The 18,633-nt window shown below is 38.3% G+C and overlaps 2 protein-coding genes across 4 annotated transcripts in view; one reads left to right on the top strand and one right to left on the bottom strand.

Annotated features, from left to right (window-relative positions):
- Positions 1–139: 139 nt before the first annotated feature.
- Positions 140–3,638, bottom strand: dmac2l (distal membrane arm assembly component 2 like). 3 transcript variants are annotated; one of them, XM_046877263.1, is made up of 5 exons: positions 3,521–3,638; positions 2,113–2,233; positions 1,102–1,310; positions 524–695; positions 140–410 (listed from the first exon to the last, which is right to left on the bottom strand). In XM_046877263.1, the coding sequence occupies exons 2-5, from the start codon at positions 2,220–2,222 to the stop codon at positions 296–298; spliced, it is 606 nt and encodes a 201-aa protein (XP_046733219.1). In that variant the 5' UTR covers positions 2,223–2,233; positions 3,521–3,638; the 3' UTR covers positions 140–295. The 3 variants fall into 3 exon arrangements, with proteins under 3 accessions (XP_046733219.1, XP_046733220.1, XP_046733221.1); XM_046877264.1 differs by having other exon boundaries at positions 3,405–3,538; XM_046877265.1 differs by lacking the exon at positions 3,521–3,638 and adding an exon at positions 2,672–2,717.
- A 6,952-nt stretch (positions 3,639–10,590) lies between these two features.
- klc1b (kinesin light chain 1b) overlaps positions 10,591–18,633 on the top strand; it is a 32,998-nt gene continuing 24,955 nt past the window's right edge. The window contains 3 exon segments of the mRNA XM_046837612.1: positions 10,591–10,796; positions 16,652–16,919; positions 17,217–17,447. Of these exon segments, the coding sequence (XP_046693568.1) occupies positions 16,671–16,919; positions 17,217–17,447 (480 nt within the window). The 5' untranslated portion in view covers positions 10,591–10,796; positions 16,652–16,670.

The raw sequence follows: 18,633 nt of genomic DNA, 5'->3' as shown, positions 1-18,633 counted from the left end.
ATCTGTATGTAGATCTTTCTCGAGCTGCTTTGTGACTATTAAATTGTTATATAAATGAGGCGGAATGAAATTTCATGGAAAGTAAGTGGAACTAATTATAATGCAAACACAAATATTCAATTAAAGCATTTTCATAGGGTTATGATTGGTAGTCCATATTTAATATAAACTTTGTTTCTTTAATGTTACACTTCATACATCAGTTCAAGTTTAATCACAGAGTTTCTGTAACTATCATATCCCAGCTCATCTGTTTTGCCAGTCGAGGATGCAAAAACATAAAACCTTTGATTGACTAATCCAGATCAAGTTCTATGGAAAGATTGGGTAGTGCAGTTTGCAGTGTGTTTGCTGTTTTCTGTTTCTGGTTCACACCTGGCAGGTCGCTGAGGAACAAGTACTCCAAGTTCCTGAGAAGAGAAAGCGTGCACAAACACAAACACACACACAGTACCTGACAATGAGCCTTGAGATTTTTTTTAAATGAATAGTGTATGAAAACAGCTCCATGGTTTTCACCTACCTCAGGTGATGAAGGCTGATGATGCCTTTATCTGTCACGTTGCCACAGGAGACGATCTCCATTGTCCTCATGCTGTTCTGCAGCTTCTCTATCTTAGACAAGTGCTCCAGACATGCATCCTCTATGTATATACACTTTCGCAGCTTTATCTCCTCTACATGCTCCAGACCAACTACACACACACATTTACAATTATTTATTTATTTACTAACAATGAATTGTATGCCTTTGAGGTGCACAGTACAAGTGATGTTGCACAAAGTTCAGTGTTGTTCCAGTGGCCAAGTGCCATTTCTAACAACTGTTATATTCCCCATGCTGCTGCTGCTGCAAAATTGTCCTTTGAGCAGCTATAAAATCTGTCTGTACCATGTGAAGTGTTTAAAGTGTTCCTTAAACTTGGAATCATAGTTTATTGCAACACTTTTGTAATTCGCATGAATAAATTTAAAGGATTTGACTTTGTATGGTAAAAGGAGTGAAGAGAAGAAGGAAGATTATGCAAACTGTAGTTCAGGGATACGGTATCAGGATCATACACAGTATCTTATCAGTTATTGTGTGAAGGTGCCACTCACCCAGGTAATCGAATCCCTGGTACATGATGCAGGATTCTGTGGCATCGATGGCCTGGATTTGATATCTGCCCAGCGGCCCAGTCGGAATCCCATTGTAATCATGTTGCCAGCGGTCGAAACCACAGAAACGAACTTTGGCTCCACATCTTAGGAGCCATTCTGTAGCTGCACGGTCTGGACCAACTGCCTTAATCCTCTCATAATCAACTCTGGAGCAAAACACATTATCAAAACATTTAGGTCAAGAAATGGCTACAAAATGTATCTTCTCTTACAACAAACCATATTTTTCAGCTTCTCTCTGTGAGTCAAGATGGATTTTTATCATAGCTTATAATAATTTCCTCCCCTGAGCCATTTAAAATTTGTACTATTACCAGCACTTCAAACAGCTACTGCTACCTAGAAGCATGTATGCTCCTGCTGACAAAGGAAATGTCTATTTCTTTTTTTTTTTTAAAGAAGATTTAATAATACATTATCATAAAAACATGAGAGGTGTGCTGTTATACAAAAATAATCCAAGACTGGGTTACACCAACACCTCCCTGAAATGACTTATTTTCCTATACCAGCACTTTTCGAAGTAATTCCTTTTCTCTAGTGATTAGCCAACTGTTGAATAAAAAGTAAATAAATCAATAAATCCTCACCAGCCCAATTTGTTTCTTTAAATCAATAAGACATACATATTAATAAATCAAATCAATACATATCAAATATAGAATCATGTTTTTTACATTCAAATTAAATCGTTCAATTTAATTAATTAAAAATTAACTAATCTATAATTAATCAATATAATATATTGGATAATAGTGTGTGTAATTCTTTTGTTTTGGATTAAAATTGGCTAAAAACTTCATTTATGGTATATTAACCAGTGTGTCACTGCTTTACAAGAGTTTTCACTTTGTAAAAATAAGTTAAAAATGGAGTCATAAACTATTTTTGATCAGAATAAAGAGAATGGTTACTCTGGTTGTACAGTGAATAATGGTGCATTATTACTTGTTAAACACGGCGTTAAGCCAGCTCCAGAACGATCTGCTGCCCCCTGCTGGTGCACACCGGGAGTGTGTGTATAAAATACACCGCGCTGCCCCAATTAGGACTCTCATGGCTCCTGTTCCTAAAAACATAAACATAGACAATTATTTCTGAGTCAGACTGTGAAGAGACCGCGCACAGCACATTGAGCTATAATAACGGCGAGACAAAGCTTTATGAAAAACTCTACAGAGTTTTCCGAGTCCATTTGCGACCTCTAGTGTTCAAATCATGTAAATCATCCATCATGTAAAACTGTTATACCACAGTACTGTATATGTAGAATTAAGGCTAAAATAATAATGTAAACGTTAAAATGTCAAATTAAGGAATTATCGGTGGCGTATTCCGTCATAGATATTAATTTTAAATCGTGGAATAATATATGTGGACTGTTAGGAAGTTTACTATCTGTCTCATAGGACCAATTGTAAGGAAGGTACTATTACCTCCCTTACAATTACTCGCCACAGTGTGTCAGTAAAAACACGGAACAGGATTCAGAACAATCAAACTTTACTGGGTTTAGGATTTGTTGCGCGATGTTGAATGATGGCTGCTTGCTCAGTGTTCTGGCCTTTTAAGCAATCGGTCAAGAGCGACGCACAGTGATGACACAAAGAAAACTTATCATGAATGGTAATTACGTAAATCTCCCTCTAGTGGTGAAACGTGGAAATACAACTGATGGGGAACGCTTTCCTACATGGACAAAGATGTTTCTGTATGTTTATTATAAGCGGTCATGTATCAGTACTGAAACGAGGGTTTAGGTCATCATCGATTACGTCATAAAAAAACACGTGAGAGCATCATGCCCTTTCAATAGTCAAGTCAGGAAGCTTGTTATTGTCATTTCTACCACATATAGCTGACGCAGCACACAGCAAAAATAAGACAACGTTCCTCCAGAACCCTGGTGCTACAATAAACAACATAAAGCTACAACACACAATATAAAGCTACATAAAGTGCATCGAGTGCAACCTAATGCAAACAGTGCAGACAAACAACACAAGACAGTGTGGGACAAATACGCATAACATAAAATAGCGCCGACCAGTAAACCTACTGTATACTAATTATACAGTTCTGTGCAAAAAAAATTCGATCGTAAAAAACTATTTAAAACCCTTCACATTACTGGTACTGCTCTCAGCACTGACCATTCCCGAGGAAAACAAATACACAAAAAAAGCACTTTTAGCTCAAAGCAACAACGTTTTGGTGTCAGATCATCTTATTAAACTCACCATAATGCGGGATTTACAGGCAAAAACTCATCTACTATTTAATGTAAATTCAATATATTAAGTAACTATATCTCAGAAGTCCGACAGTTCCACCTTCGCTAGTTATTTATATTTACCTCCGCCATGCGCCACTTTAATTCACCTTTCACCTCACGCAGGATTGCGTCATCACGTCCTGGTCCCCCATTGGTCAGTTAAGACAAAGCGCGTCATAATGTGATGGAGGTGTAACTGTATATTTCTTCCTACTACGTGTAGACAGATATAAATACATCACACTCGCTCACCTTCAATAAGAATACAAACATTCTGCTGAGTCAGCAACTAAAGCCACTTCATTATTGCACTTGTTTTAAAAAACACACACTCAGCAAACCCTAGCTGATTATCAGACACTAATACTAAATCTGTGGATTTGGTCAGTCACTGAATGATCAATTCATTATTAATAATAATTCAGTCCTATGCACTTGCTGCTGGTCAGGGTTGTTGTGGATTTGTGAACACTGGGTGTGATGTGGATCAGTTTGATAGACTGGTGACTCCATCATGCTCATACACCTACTGTCTTTTAATGAGAGGAATTGGAGTTTTGAACAGAAGGGCCCACACTTTTATCTCTAAAGAGTCAAAGAAGGGTCAATTGAGGGTTGTGTTGCAAAATAAGAGACTTTATTATATTTAAATCAATTTTCCTCTGCCCCTAATTTATGATCTCTTAATATTTATAAATGAATAAATATCACGACTCTGTAATCTGCTCGACTAATGCAGTTTTATTTTAAAAGTTTTCTAGTTCTGTACAGTGGAAACATAGAAACTATCCTAGTTATAGCACAATAGTGTTTAAGCTATTCACGCTATAAGCAGTTCACCTATATTTTTGTAATATCAATGACCTGTAATTGGAAACCTCAAGCAAGATTGGACTAAGTCACTTTTATTCTCCACATTTCATTGCAGTTTACATGATTCCAAATAAAACAAACCATGTTGTATTAAAATGTTAAATTAGAAGTGAACATCAGTGACAGTTTTTTTCTTCTTCCTTTTTTCCCTTCCTCTCATATATGGTATGGCAGGCCAAGTCACCATAAGCCAATATTGGCAAGCCTAGTTTGTACTTTCAACACCACAAATAATAGTAAAAAATATTATTTGATGTTAGGAAGCTGGGATCAGACATAATTCAGCACCCCTGGAGCACAAAGGGTTAAGGGCCTTGCTTAAGGACCCAGGAATGTTGGTGATACTGCAGCTTGAACCTCCAACCTTTTGAGCAGTAACCCAGAACCTTAACCACTGCACTGCCACATTCCCCTATCGATAATGACTCATATTTCTTCATCCTCAAAAAGCAACATGTATAATGCATTTTTTAATTTAAGTCTGTATGTTAAATGATCTAAAAGCTAATGTCATACTAAGGTATAACTTGTTTAAAAGTAGGAAGTGCTACGTTATTTATTGCTGATGTTTCATACAGCCATTTTAATTTGACATCACTCTGTAAAATGGGAGAAAACCCGTTGATGTAAGGACTAAACCAAGCAGATGTGTAGAAATTCCCCTGGAGGCTGGGAATTACCAACCATGAATTGAATGCTGGATTGGTGCATGTACATCGATGCAAGATGGCTGCTGTCACTTGTGTGTGTCCTCAGAAATGACTGTGAAATGTCCATGTGGTGCAACATAACCATAAATAGTGGGGTCACTGACCGACACTGAATAAAGTAACATAATCACAAAAAGGGACTTTTCAAAACAATTATTGTGCAGTAACACTAAATGCTTCTACTATTTCCCAGTTAGTTTATATTCTTTTACAAACCTCTCATATAGCCCTTTAACGTTAATTCTATTTCATACAGTTAGAAATAGAAATAAAGTTGAGTTTGTATATCACCAAAATCCAAATAACAAAGCCTTGACATTAGCTTGCCCTCAGTTCGTGCACTTTGTGCTTCATGTGTGTGTTTGGGTTTTTTTTTATTTGCTTGTTTATTATTAATAATTATGAATTAATTAAATAATTATTATTATTATTATTTTTTTCATTTAAAGAGGTGGTAGATTTAAAGGGTGTGTAATCAGTGCACATACACAGTATGGCTGTAAATTATACCCTCTCACGTGATAATAATAATAATAATAATAATAATAATAATAATAATAATAATAATAATTCCTAAATTGGAAAATACTGCGTGATATTTTGAAGACTTTTCTCTTATGTAGCAGTGCAGGAGTCGCTGAAGTCCGCGTTGCACTACTGTTGCCTTGACAAGTCATTGAGGCAAGAGGCAGCAGGAGGGGGCAGGAGGCTGGAGGCAGGCTGGGGCAGGCGAGCTAGCAGGCTAAAACGAGCTGTTACACTATAACCTCTACATCATTCTCCAGAATATCAGTCGGGCCTCACGGCTTCATGGTTACTTTCCATCTCGACTCCTTTGTGTGGAAATAAGCTTTCGCGCACACAGAGACAGAGGTAAGACGTCATGCTAGCGGCGTTAGCATGCTAATTCCTGGCTAACGTTAGCTAGCTTTCGCCCGAGCTGCTCTCCAGCATCGGTTTGTGTGGTTGGTAGCTGATGGCCGCTTCTCTGTCTAATGTTTATTTGGTGAATTTTCCGCTGAAACTCTAAGAGAGACAGCTTAGAGACCTGCTGTACCGGTTAAACAAGTAGCTGTTAGCCGCAATAGATAAGGATATTTAGTAGACACTTCTCGTTCTTTCATGCTGTGTATCGGAATATCCACAGGGTAGAAAAGTGTCTGAGAGTAATGACTTTGTGATCATTATATATATTTTAAACTCAGTTAAGAATTGTTTGGGTTTGGGCTAAAGTTAATATATTAACATTGTGTACTTTTATTATATCTCACAAACCGGACATCAGGTACGTACAGTATTTGAGTTACTTACTTCAATCAAAGTGTTGTTTATATTCCTGACTTTACTTTTTATTATTAAAATTGCCATTAGATTGTAGCGTGATTTCTATACACATACACGTTAGTAATGGCAGGTTGTGATTTCCACCACTGTAAACAGCATTAGAAAAGTCACCGACTCATTGTGGACTTCAAGGAACAAATAGTGAAGGTGTGTTGAGACCAAACCCCACAAACCACCACCATCATCGGTATTAGACTGTGCTGTGGGGGGTCACGTGATTTGTCCACTATCATTAGGTTAAACCTGAGGTCACGTCATCTAGAACATGGTTCTAGTTGAACCATCTGTTCTGTACAATTTGGTCTCTTCCTGCTCCAAGACACCCTTTTTTAAACCCATTTTAATGATCTGATTAGTTGAATGAAGTTTGTTAGAAAAACATGAAAATACTCCTGGGCGTCAGCTACATATGTTCTCTTTGGATATATAAGAAGACTTGGAAGCATTGTACTGCTTTAAAAATCATATCTCATGTACAAGTGACTAATATTAGGCTTTGATTATGATTATCTTAAAGGAATAGTGTAGCAAGCATTAAGTATTGAGAACAGCCAGTTCTGCTTGTCTTTAGCGTCGCTCTAAACGTGTATAATTCTTAGTGCTATTAATGACTAATATTACATAAAGGTCAAGTTACATAAAATTCCCTCTTATTAAGGTTCTGATCTGCCTAGATGTTCACCTGACTAAAGTTTACTGAATGGTTACCTTTTAAAGCTTAACAATTAACGATGTGTTCATGATTATAAGAAATAGTATGTTTTTTTTAATAAGTAAAGCACTGATCAGATAAAGAAAAAAATAAGAGAGTGAAATCTATGCAAAAGCTCTGTAGCTCATCTTTGGCCCAGTGAGCTGCATTCAGCTACATAATTTATGTAAATATCTATTAAGATAATCCACAACAGAGGAAGATGATACTTCAGAAGATGAACTGGTTCATATTGAAGAAATTTCTAAACGACATCTTTTTAAAAAACATTTCCCCCCACAGACTTGTCATTTCTGCTTTTTGAGAACTCTGCACATTCTGCTGAAATGTTTTCCTGGGTTTGCATAGATGATATATTACCTTGGAAATCATGTACAGAGCTTTTTTAGGTTAACCTTTTTTTTTAAGTGCCCTAAAATATTGACTGATTATTCTTGAAATGTAAAAACCACAATGACCAATTTCCATTTTAAGATTATTTTTTTTAAAACATATTTTTAAATCAATAATAAAGATGTACCAATTTGACATATTTTTCAAGATGCTCCACTGAGATATTTTATTCCATGAAGGCATGTGACGTTGATGGACACAACAGCACATAGTTTGTATTAAAATGGCTTGCCAGGTGTTGGATCAATTTTAGATATCAGCCATCCAGAAAGCATGAGCAGTAGAAAAGATTGAGCCATGCTCACTTGTTTGTGGTTGAAAATAACCTGGGTTGTTATTTTTAAATAGTGATCATCTGTGTGCCTTGTCTTTGCTTTACATTGTTCATTTAATCCCATATACGATTAAAATTGCTTCTGGATTTCAGCCAAGCACCACATAAGAAATCACATATCGCACAGTGGTAACTGTGAATGATAGCAGCTGCAAGAGGGCAGTCAGAGAGTGCAGGACCCAAACTGCAGGTTTTTCTAGTAGAAAAAATTTCAAGCGAGAGCCCTCGCTTTTATAGCAGCACCTCGATAATGCAGGGTCACGAGAATTTAAACCAAAGCTTGACATTGGTGGTAAGTAAATAATGATATTAAATAATGTTGCATGGCTGGAGCTTGATATTTTTTATCCGAGGAACATTCATTATCTCTATTATTAAATGGTCATATTTTTTGACTTGTAATTCCAAATGGTTTCTTGATATTGGAGCTTAGAATAATTTTTAAATAGAAAAAAGTAATGAACCCAAAAATAATTGTCTGTAGCCCTAACCTCAAGTTTTGGGGGTTCATGTTTGGGCTGGTACTTGTTTTCAATAGCAGTGGAAAAACTCTTAATTGGACACGCACTCACACACACAAGCTGAATGTGAAGTGAATGTGCATGCACGTCAAAGGAAAAGCTGTTTATTTGCCACAGCCTCGTAGCGATTCTCATCGTGAACAGCCGTGACTCAGTGCGCTGCTGCCTCTTGGCAGGGTGACGGAGCACAGCAGGGCGTTTGCAGAGCTCGTCCATCTTGTCTGGCAGAGCAGGAAGAGCCTGTGCTTTGTGCAGGGTGTTCATGCTGAGTGTGTTGTTTGTAAAGAGTGCTCTGTGTCCTCCTGACAGGGCGCTGTGTGTGTGTTTTTACTGCTTGGAGTGCATGTCTTCAGGACATTTGCCTGTGGTGGTGGTGGCGGTGGTGGTGGTGGTGGGGGGTATGAAGCAGTAGTGTCGCACGTCATGGCCACTGCTCCCTCTGGTTCAGCTGTCCATCGGCTCAGACCACACCCTCACTGCGTGCGCACTCAGCTGTCTGCCTCTCTGCTACTCTCTGTATCTGGATATGTGACTTGTCCTTTAACCCCATCGACAAAGTACAGAATAATCGCCTTTCTTGGTGTGTGCTGTGAGAAGCAACATCTTGTTTGACTTTTCTTCTTTGACCTGTGTGTAATATAGACCAATGTTTAATTTTCCCATGCCTGTTCCAGCATAAGCAGTGATCGACCAGAAGTTTTTTATAAGGATCACTGACAATCAATTCAGAATGTAACAGTTTATCTTCATAATTGCTGATGAAATGTATTTTTTGATTAAATTGGTTAATACATTTAAGATTTGTCAGACCACATTTGCATGTTAATGAAAGCGCCTCTTACTTGTTCAGCTGATATTTTTCTATGCTTTTTCTGGCCTTCGAGATCCTAAACCTGCATGCTGCACGCAGCCTCGATTTTCATGATTTTCTCAGTCTTTGAGGAAGGCTCTGTTATTTTCAAGCATTTTTTTTTTTTTTGCTAATAAATTGCATTCTGAACCCCCCCCAATGCTAAGAAATAGCCAATGAAAGTAAAATCTAATTTATCACACCAAATCCATGAACATGTTTCTGTAAAAGGGAGGGCAAATGTAAACACAATAAAATTGCTTTCTTAGGAATAATCTTGGCATGCCATAGTTGATTGGCTGTCAGGAAGATCAAAAATAGAAACAGCATAGTAAAAAACAGTAAACAAATGTCATTTTTCTTGTACCATACCTCCAGTTCTCTTTGAAAACAGGCAACTTTTTCTTTCAAACTAAATAGTGATAAACCCAGAATCACATGATGGACAGCGCCATCATTTTGGTGAGAAAGTATGATTGGATTCCAGCTGTGTTTCATCAGGGATTTTTTTTAGGTTAAGAGTTGTGTAGTCTGTAGTAACATGTAGTGTGCACATCCCTAAACTATCATACTCATAATTAAAGTCACATAGGATCATGGCTCAGCTTTATATCATGTGTCCCTAAAGCACTCCTGAGCTGTCAGGAAGGTAAAAGGAGTAGAGAGGAGAGAGGGGTGCAGTCAGTGGAAAAAGAAAGACTGTCTGCATGATGATTTGGTATTGGAGCAAAGGTCAAAGGGGTCATTGAGCACGAGTGTGAGAAGGGGGATGATGTTAAATGATGCACCATCCACACGGGTTGACTGAGAGCTGAAGACACTGAGGACGCTCATGCTAGATTGGCTCTTTTAGGCATAAATGAGCACATCTGTTTTGCATTTTACTTATTTTCTTATGCCTAATCATCCATGAGCTGTGCTCCTGCTGACTCCTTTACATACATCTGTCTTTAGTGGGTTACAGGGGACAACAGTGGACTGAGGACTTTGTGACTTTCCATAATACAGGCTTGTGTAGATTTTTTTCTTCCTTACCATGTTTGCATCACATTGGTAATCTGAGTATAGCAGTTTGTCTTTGCAAGGAGTCAAGCCATGAAGATGGTTTTGGCCTGGTGGGTTGTAATGATAGGAAATGACCAGGGGAGCAATTTCCTGTGAAACGAGGGCAGCCCTTTCCTCAAGCAAAGTGTTTTCTCTGGCAGAGATCAACTTAAGCAGCTGTTCCTCCGAACATGTGTTCACCTGTCTGTTCCACTTGGCTGTGCATGTTCATACATGTGAGCTTGTGCATAGGGGTGACTTGGGATGTGTGGATCTGCCTGCTTTGTGAGGACCTTTTAATTCTGCAGTGCCTGTGTTCTCTGCCTCTCTCTCTCTCCTGCTCTCTCGCTCTCTCCCCTCCCCCTCTCCTCACACCGAGGGGTGGGGCTGCTCCCGATGGCTCGGTGATGCTTTCTTTTCTACAGTCTCGACATCTCGCTTTAAGATCAGACAAACGTTTTATTGGGATTTGGGGTGGATGGTGTTGCTGTGCTGACAGGGCTTGGCTGTGTATGAGGCATTGTTTCAGCAGCGTGCAACGCTGTTTTGTTATGAGGATCTGGTGCTGACGCTGAGGTAAGATGCCCTTTATTTTTAATACCTTCTTCTGCCAAGCTGCAGCCATTGCTAGTAAACACCCAGTCTGAGTGATGCTTATGTCCCATGCCTTAATGAAAACCATACATAGCTAGTAAAACTACTTTTTTTTTTCAAAGTTACATTATCCTGGTGTTTTCTTATCCTTTAAGAACCCAGAGATAGCACATTTCTTCTGTTGCTAAGAATTTGTGCTTTAATTTAGGTTTTTTGATTATCTGCACAGATTTATTGTCGTATTTATTGCAGAACTTACCATTTATAGATATAGCTTCCATGCAAAATGTCATCATTTCTACGTCCTAAAATACCGCAAAGAATGAAATGTCAACTGATCTTCCCTTCCCCAGATTAAGGTGTGTGCAGGCGATGGTCTGCATCAATGTAATATCAACAAATAACATCAATATTTAATCCTATTTGCCAAGATTTCCTGTGCTGCTCTCAGGACTCACAGATTACAGCCACACAAATGCATTCAGGTCTTGAAGATGGTTCTTCGTTCGAAGGTTCTTTTCATGTTTGCGTTGGATTTAAGCTTTTAATCCTTTCCTTGCCACCACTCTCTCTTCAGTGTGTGGTTGTAAACCCAAACCATCATATTTGTGAACCCCTTTGATGTTTGATGGTGTATTTCTGCTGCAGCATTAATATAGAATTGGGAGAAACTCTTTAATGCCCCTCAAAACATCTTGAGCATTCAAAATTTTTGAAATGTGATTTGCGATATTTGAACACACACACACACACACACACACACACACACACACACACACACACACAAACACCTCTGAGCATAGCAGGAAATGCAGGATAGTTGATTTATTTTATAAATATATTTATTTTCATAACAATTTTCTTTTACAGTGTATATTTAAATGTTTATTCTTTAACTCTAACATACCTGTTGTGCTGCAGCACTCCAAAGCTGCAATATTTTCAATGTTTGGCACATAGCAATGGGGTTTTTGCGCCTCTATGTTCTTCATACAATCTACAGTATAGTGTTCTACAATAGGCCCATGGGCTTTATATCATCCTATATATTTAATACTCATACTGTCTATTTTGTCTCACATTGTCTGTATTGTCTCATATAGTCTGTTTTGTCTTGTCTTGTCTTGTATAGTTCAAGCTAAATGTGTAGTGTTATTTATGTCTTTACTTACTGCTGGAACCAAATTCCTTGTGTGTGTCAACACACTTAAGCAATAAACCTGATTCTGATTCTGATCCTGTATAAAGTGAGATTAAATAACATGATATAGCTTATGTTCCAATTATGCAATCTCTCAGGTGCTGTAGGTATTTCAATTTGTACACCACTGTTCATTAAGATTGCTCCTGGTCAATTTCTGCTCACATTTGCTTGTGGTAGGCTTTTTTGCCATTAATGTGGAATTGTACATAAACATAATTTGTTAATATGCGTTCATAACCGCGTTCAAGATAAATCTTTGCACATGCTTTACATTTGTTTGTGAGTAAGCTTCAAGCAGGATGCTTCTTCACAGTCTCAAACAGGCCATGTCTCACTGCATGCTTTAATTGAAATCTACTTTAGAAATAGCCATATACCTGGGCATTGTTGCCACTCTTTACGCTTGTCTTGAGAAGATTGTAGTCAAAGTTTATGGTTGAAATAAGTTTCTAAGCAAAAGAATAAAAAAAAATATACTAAATGATTATATGTGAAGTGTGTCCCAATATGACTTGTAGTGTATGCATCAGTGGCCTAATTATCACTGCGGCTTAGTACGCTACTAGGTGTAAATATACCATACATTTGGCATGTTCTTCTCCTGCTTCTGCTCGTACAGTCGTTTTTGTAAATTGTTTATTTTTTCCTGTAATAAATGGTTTATGATGCTTGGTGTCATGTCACAATGATTCATACAGCCGATGACTAATAATTTCAGAACAGTGCATTAAGTAACATTTGTGTAATGGCTCTTGAAACAATGTGTTTATTTTTGTTATTCACTAGAGATCACAAATTTAGAGGGTTGCTTGTGCCTTGAAGTCTAGTTAATTCCTTTGGCATTTTTTGTTGTTTTATTTATATATGTATATTGATGTTGCTTGCTGAAGCTTTAATGATGAAAGTCTTGGTAATGCTGAGAGGAAACATTATTTTAGTACAAAGCTTTTCTTAAAATAAGCCAGTTTGCCTAAGCACATCCAAATTATATACAGTGGAACCCGGTTATGTCGCCGGCTTAGGGGATTGCCAAAAAGCGTCGAGATAACCGATGATCGAGACAAACGAAAACCAATATGGCGGCAATATATAAACGTGCTTGAAATTTCTTTATGTACATGATGTGCGTTATTAAATGAGAATGTGCATGCATGTGTTTTTGGAGGTTTTTTTACACAACAGCGTTGTCGCGATTTGATTGATTGGTCATGCGGATAGAGAGAACCTGTAATGCGGATAAGGAGGCGGAAGCCGACGTAAATGCAAACAAAGTTTATTGAGAATACTCAGGAGATAATCCACCAATACTTGTAGTGAAGCAATAATATCCAGTGGTGCGCCTCCTTATCCGCATTACAGGTTATCTCGATTCGTGAAAGCAGAGACAGTTTGTGTAGAGAATCCACGGATCCGCGCTATGGAAAGCGCAGCGCTGGGCAGCAACGGATAAACGTAGTGCAGACAGCGTGAACATGGAAAACAGCAGGATCGGGGTGCCGTTGAGAGAATGCGGAGTCCGAGAAGAAGGGTACGTGGCGGGATACGTATACGCGATTACACAGACCGACATGAACCAACACATACAATCATGCACAAACAATAACGGACCGCGAGTGTGTGGAGGTGAGGGGCTTAAATAGGAGATAGGATGAGTGAGTGAATGAGAGTCAGGTGTGTGTGATCAGCATGACTGCGCCGAGCTCCGTGCGGGCGGGGCACGCACGGGAGAAGAAGCAGGGTGCTTCGGGGAATGCCGAGGCAGGGGGATTCCTGACATAACCGACGTTAAGTGGCAAATTGATATATATATAATATATATATATTCATGAGTGAGAAGTGTTTAGGGCACCTACAGATGATTATTGCATTGTGTGCTCTGCAAACTTTGAAGGTAAGAGTGCCTTATAGAATAGGTGCGAGAGCTGATCTGGTGGCAAGACACATTTGAAAGCATTGATTGTTAGTAGAACTAGACCATTTTGTATGTTTCTAAATCCAGCATCTAAAGCAGAAGCAGGATTTGTTTTGACTTTGGTAAACTTTATGGACAATAGAACACTTCCCCAAACTGTTGCTAACAAAGTTAGAAGCACACAGTTGTATAGGGCGACGTTGTTTAAAGAAACATTACTATTTCTTTTTATTGGAACTTTGAGGCCCAAACATGTACCAGCATGACATTGTGCACAAACTGAGAGCTGTAAAGACATGGTTTGCCAAGGTTTGAGTGGAGGACATGGCCTGCACAGAGCTTTAATCTCAACCCCAATGCACATATTTGGGATAAATAGGGATACGGACCTCACAAATGCTCTTGTAGCTAAATGATTACAAATCCCACACTTCTAGTGGAAAATGTTGAGGTTATAATAACATGAAAAGAGAACTTAATGAGGCATAATTGTTAGATGTCCACAAACATTTGGTCGTATAGTGTATGAAGTGTCATCTTATTGGTTGCGCTAAAGGTCAGCGCAAACAGTGTCAAAGTTGAATTTGATTGAAACAAAGCAAATATCGGGTCCATGTAATCACAATGACACTGCTCTATCTGAAGGGGGGAAGTCAGTGGTGGATTTGCTTCCAATCATATGTAGGTGGCTTTAATCACTGTTTTTTTTTTATTTATTTTTTATTATTATTATTATTTTTTTTTAGAAGTTTGGAGTGTTTTCATTCCTAATCTCTATACAATCAGCCTGAAATTTAATCTGCATTTTTGTGCTCAGGCCTTTTAATCTAAATGAAACATTGCTACAAGCGTTAAGAGAAATGATGCGATCATGATCTTATAAGTACTGTGTTCTTAACTGCGTTCCTAAAGAGGTGTGTGAAAATAACTTGAATGTGCTCATTATGAGCAGGAAGAAGTTCTTTACAGCTGTTCAACTACTGCCAACTAGAAGCATTTAATGAGGCAAATTATAATAGCTGACATCAAGCTGATAGATCACTCAGTTCATGTCATTGCTGCTAGCACAAAAGTGTGATGATTCGCAACACTTCATTGCTGCTTTAAAGTGGTAGCATTTCAGAAAAGATGTGTATGCAGGCAGTTGCTAGATTATTTGACATTGTTGACCAAAAAAAGGATGCTTTTAATCCAGTCTAGTGGCGCACAAGTATCTGTTTTCTCCCCCACAGAGTTGTAATTCTTTTTTTTTGTTGTTGTTCACAGTTTTTGTTTTGTTCTTGGCTCTGCTTCCTGTGCTTTTGTGGACATCTTGAATGAGAGCATTGCATTTCAATAAGGGTGTGGTGCAGTTGTAAATCAGATGACATAACTGACGTTCTGTTGATGAGTGCAAGGGGTGATTGGGCCGGTGGCAGATGGTGTTCAGCTGGTGCCGTGCGTTTATAGACCCGCTCTGATTTTCCTTTAACATCCCTGTCGTCGCTAATCTGCATCATCACCAGACTGCACATGGTGCTGCGGGTCTCAAGCAGAGGGTGGAAATGAAACACAGTCAGCATCAGATCATCACATTAGAGTTTAGCATTGTATCTGGAGGGAAACATTTTAACCAAGTGTTATTTGAATCAACCAGCTGTTTTCTTTACTTCGGTTTTACTCATAAAGCTATCACAATCAGAAATAAAAGCTCCATTTCAAACCTTTATGTTCACCATATGACAATGAGGTTTGTGGTGTTTTTCACACATACTGTATGTGATACATGGGTATATCATAGTTGTAAAAAATATGTTGAAAACGTGTGTTTTGGGAAAACACAGTAAGTCACACGTGTTCAGGGAGATATAAGAAGGTATGGAATGCATGGGTTAAATATGGTTATATAATTCGCTGATTATGGGAATACAATAATGTTGTATTTTTTTATGTGTTATCCAATATAGTGCATGTTCTAATCAGATGTAGGTAATACAATACCAGGTGGATGTTTCTCTTTATAGTTAGTCACTAAGCATATCTTAAGTGGGTAGCTCGGTGGTTAAGATGCTGGATCTGAGTTTATATTCCGGAAACACAAAGCTGTCACTGCGGGGCCCTTGAGCAAGGCCCTTAACCTTCAGCTGCTCAGTTGTTTGAATAGTATAATTATGAGTTGCTCTGCATAAGGTTGTCTGCCGAATGCCATATAAGGTACAAGCATAACTACAAGTGCAAGCCAACATATTGGATGTAGTGTCAGGAAAAGTAGGCTTGCCTGACTTCAAAGTTATGAGGCAAAGTATAAATCTGCATCAAAAAAAATAATATATATTTTTTAGAATTTGCTTTCAGTTCAGCTGGAGTTTTTTTTTTAATAATTGAATTAATAGTGATTTTTCACCATTACCCCATTTAGCAAAAAAACAAACTATAAAGCCTTTTCCCCCATGGCCTAGTGTCATGTAGGCTTAATTAGATTGATACTCATGTTCTCATTTTGAATGTGACATGTCAGCTTTTCCATATGGCTCCTAATGAGGTCAAAGGTGCTATAGTTCCTATTCTTTTAATGCTTATATAATATGTTTTTCTCAAGTCTTTTAATTACCCATCAGGCAGCTCTTTATTATAATGTGCCCCATGAGGTGGCATCTTTTCGAACTGACGTTTTTACCGCTATTTTTTGTTTGAATGCTTAACTGGCTCTTGTCTTTTGTAAACGGTCTTGTGTGCTTTCAGGTTTCCCCTCTGATAGAAGATGTCCACAATGGTGTATCCACGTGAAGAGAAGCTTGAGAAGCTAACGCAGGAGGAGATCATCTCAAACACTAAGCTGGTGATCCAAGGCCTGGAGGCACTGAAGAGTGAGCACAACTCTATCCTGCACAGCCTGCTGGAGACCATCAAGTGCCTGAAAAAAGATGAGGAGGCCAACCTTGTGCATGAGAAGTCCAACTTGCTCCGAAAGTCTGTGGAGATGATTGAGCTGGGCCTGGGGGAGGCACAGGTTGGCCCGTGTTTTTGACAAAAACAAAAAATACTAATACATTTGTTGTATAAACAAAAAAACACCAATACATTTATGCATGTTCTTGACTTGGAAGCAAGATGTTTAACAAATATTGCACAGTTTTTGAAGCTATCTTGACTGATCTAAATGTAGAATAAGGAACCTTTTTGCATCCGGGGGGAAAAAAGTAATGGCTAAATATCTGATTCTTTCAAGCAAGTCTTGAATCCTTCTTGCTCTCACTCTTTTCATTTACCTTGCCCTGTCTGTGTGTGTGTGTGTGTCCATGTGCAGGTCATGATGGCTCTGTCCAATCACCTTAATGCCGTGGAGTCCGAGAAGCAGAAGTTGCGGGCGCAGGTGCGGCGTCTGTGCCAGGAGAACCAGTGGCTGCGGGATGAGTTGGCCAACACGCAGCAGAAACTGCAGAAGAGTGAACAAAGTGTGGCCCAGCTGGAGGAGGAGAAGAAGCACCTGGAGTTCATGAATCAACTCAAAAAGTATGATGAAGATGTATCGCCCTCGGTAAGAGAAACAATTTTTTTATTTGGTTGAATAAAATAATGAAAAAAATAAAATAATGGATGGCAATTTGTTTGTGCTATGATATAAATTCTGTCCATAAACAGTGTTGCAAATGGGTTACAAAGAAATATAGTGTGAAATAAGTCATGCACAGTTGGGGAAAATGAGGGAAAAACAGTTTGTAAGAAGAGTGTGATAAAATCGAGTTTGGATATTAAGTATACTGTCTGAGAAGAAATCTAAACTTGGAACCTAAATAGAACACTATTTAGGAAATAATAAAATATGAATAAATCAGTATGTATTGCGTTATACATTTTTTAATCATAGCGTCCAGAATTAATGCTGACACCTTCACTAGTTTGCATTTTGCGTGTGAACAGACCAGCCCATGGTTCATATTTGTTATAGGGAGTGGTTGAAATTCCACTCTAATTTGGTTAGATAGCAGTACATTTGTTTATCAGTAGTTAGTGATTTAGTTCAGGCGTACTCTCTGGCTTCTGCGTTTTGACTTTGTGCTTCACCTTCCTCGTGTTGGTAGAGTGCTGCTTACATCAGCACTGTACTCAGGTAAAAGCAGAGACTCTAGAGCTGTATACTGTAGCAGCTCTCCTCAATTTTTTTTAAAGGCTTTAACCATTTCTCTTTTATAACCTGTGAGAAACTGCCAAGAACACCTTCCATAAGAAATGCAGCTTTTTTTATATTACCTGTCAGAATTGATATAAAGCATGTAATTAGATCTGACAAGAGGATGTTATTCAGCATTTTTGCATACTTTGAAAAGGAAACCGTTAAATGCGTGCGTGCGTAATGTCAGGTGCACGTTTCCATTCTGTCAGTGACCTAACATTGACCAGAAAAAAACAAAAAAAGGCAAAAATAATTTGATATGTTACTACGTTGTGTTGTCATTTTTATGGCAGGCTGTCAAAACACATTTGGTTGTAATTGGACACAGTTGTCATTTTATGTTTCGATCATATTCACTAAGTAAAAAGATTTCAAATATTGGATGGCCGAGCTTCTCATTCTAATTTCATGGCAAGTTCTGTTTACTGTTGATTGTTCAAGCTATTTCTAGGCTTTGGTTGAGATGTGTTTTACTTTTGTGAAGAGGCAGTTTTCTCTGTGCCAAGAGGAAGAAAAGTGGATTATGGTTAAACAGTGCTCACAGACAAGT

Source organism: Silurus meridionalis, chromosome 2 (assembly GCF_014805685.1).
Source record: "Silurus meridionalis isolate SWU-2019-XX chromosome 2, ASM1480568v1, whole genome shotgun sequence".
NCBI classification, from domain to species: Eukaryota; Metazoa; Chordata; class Actinopteri; order Siluriformes; family Siluridae; genus Silurus; species Silurus meridionalis.
Note: the sequence above shows the minus strand (reverse complement) of the source record. Positions and strands in the feature narration are given on the sequence as shown.

What these genes read in the sequence shown, in the direction of transcription:
- dmac2l (XM_046877263.1), bottom strand. Translation starts at nt 2,222, where the DNA reads ATGAGAGTCCTAATTGGGGCAGCGCGGTGTATTTTATACACACACTCC. An exon ending in CCAGGGATTCGATTACCTGG is followed by an intron (nt 696 to 1,101) that starts GTGAGTGGCACC and finishes GTGTGTGTGTAG; the next exon opens with TTGGTCTGGAGCATGTAGAG. An exon ending in ATCAGCCTTCATCACCTGAG is followed by an intron (nt 411 to 523) that starts GTAGGTGAAAAC and finishes TTCTCTTCTCAG; the next exon opens with GAACTTGGAGTACTTGTTCC.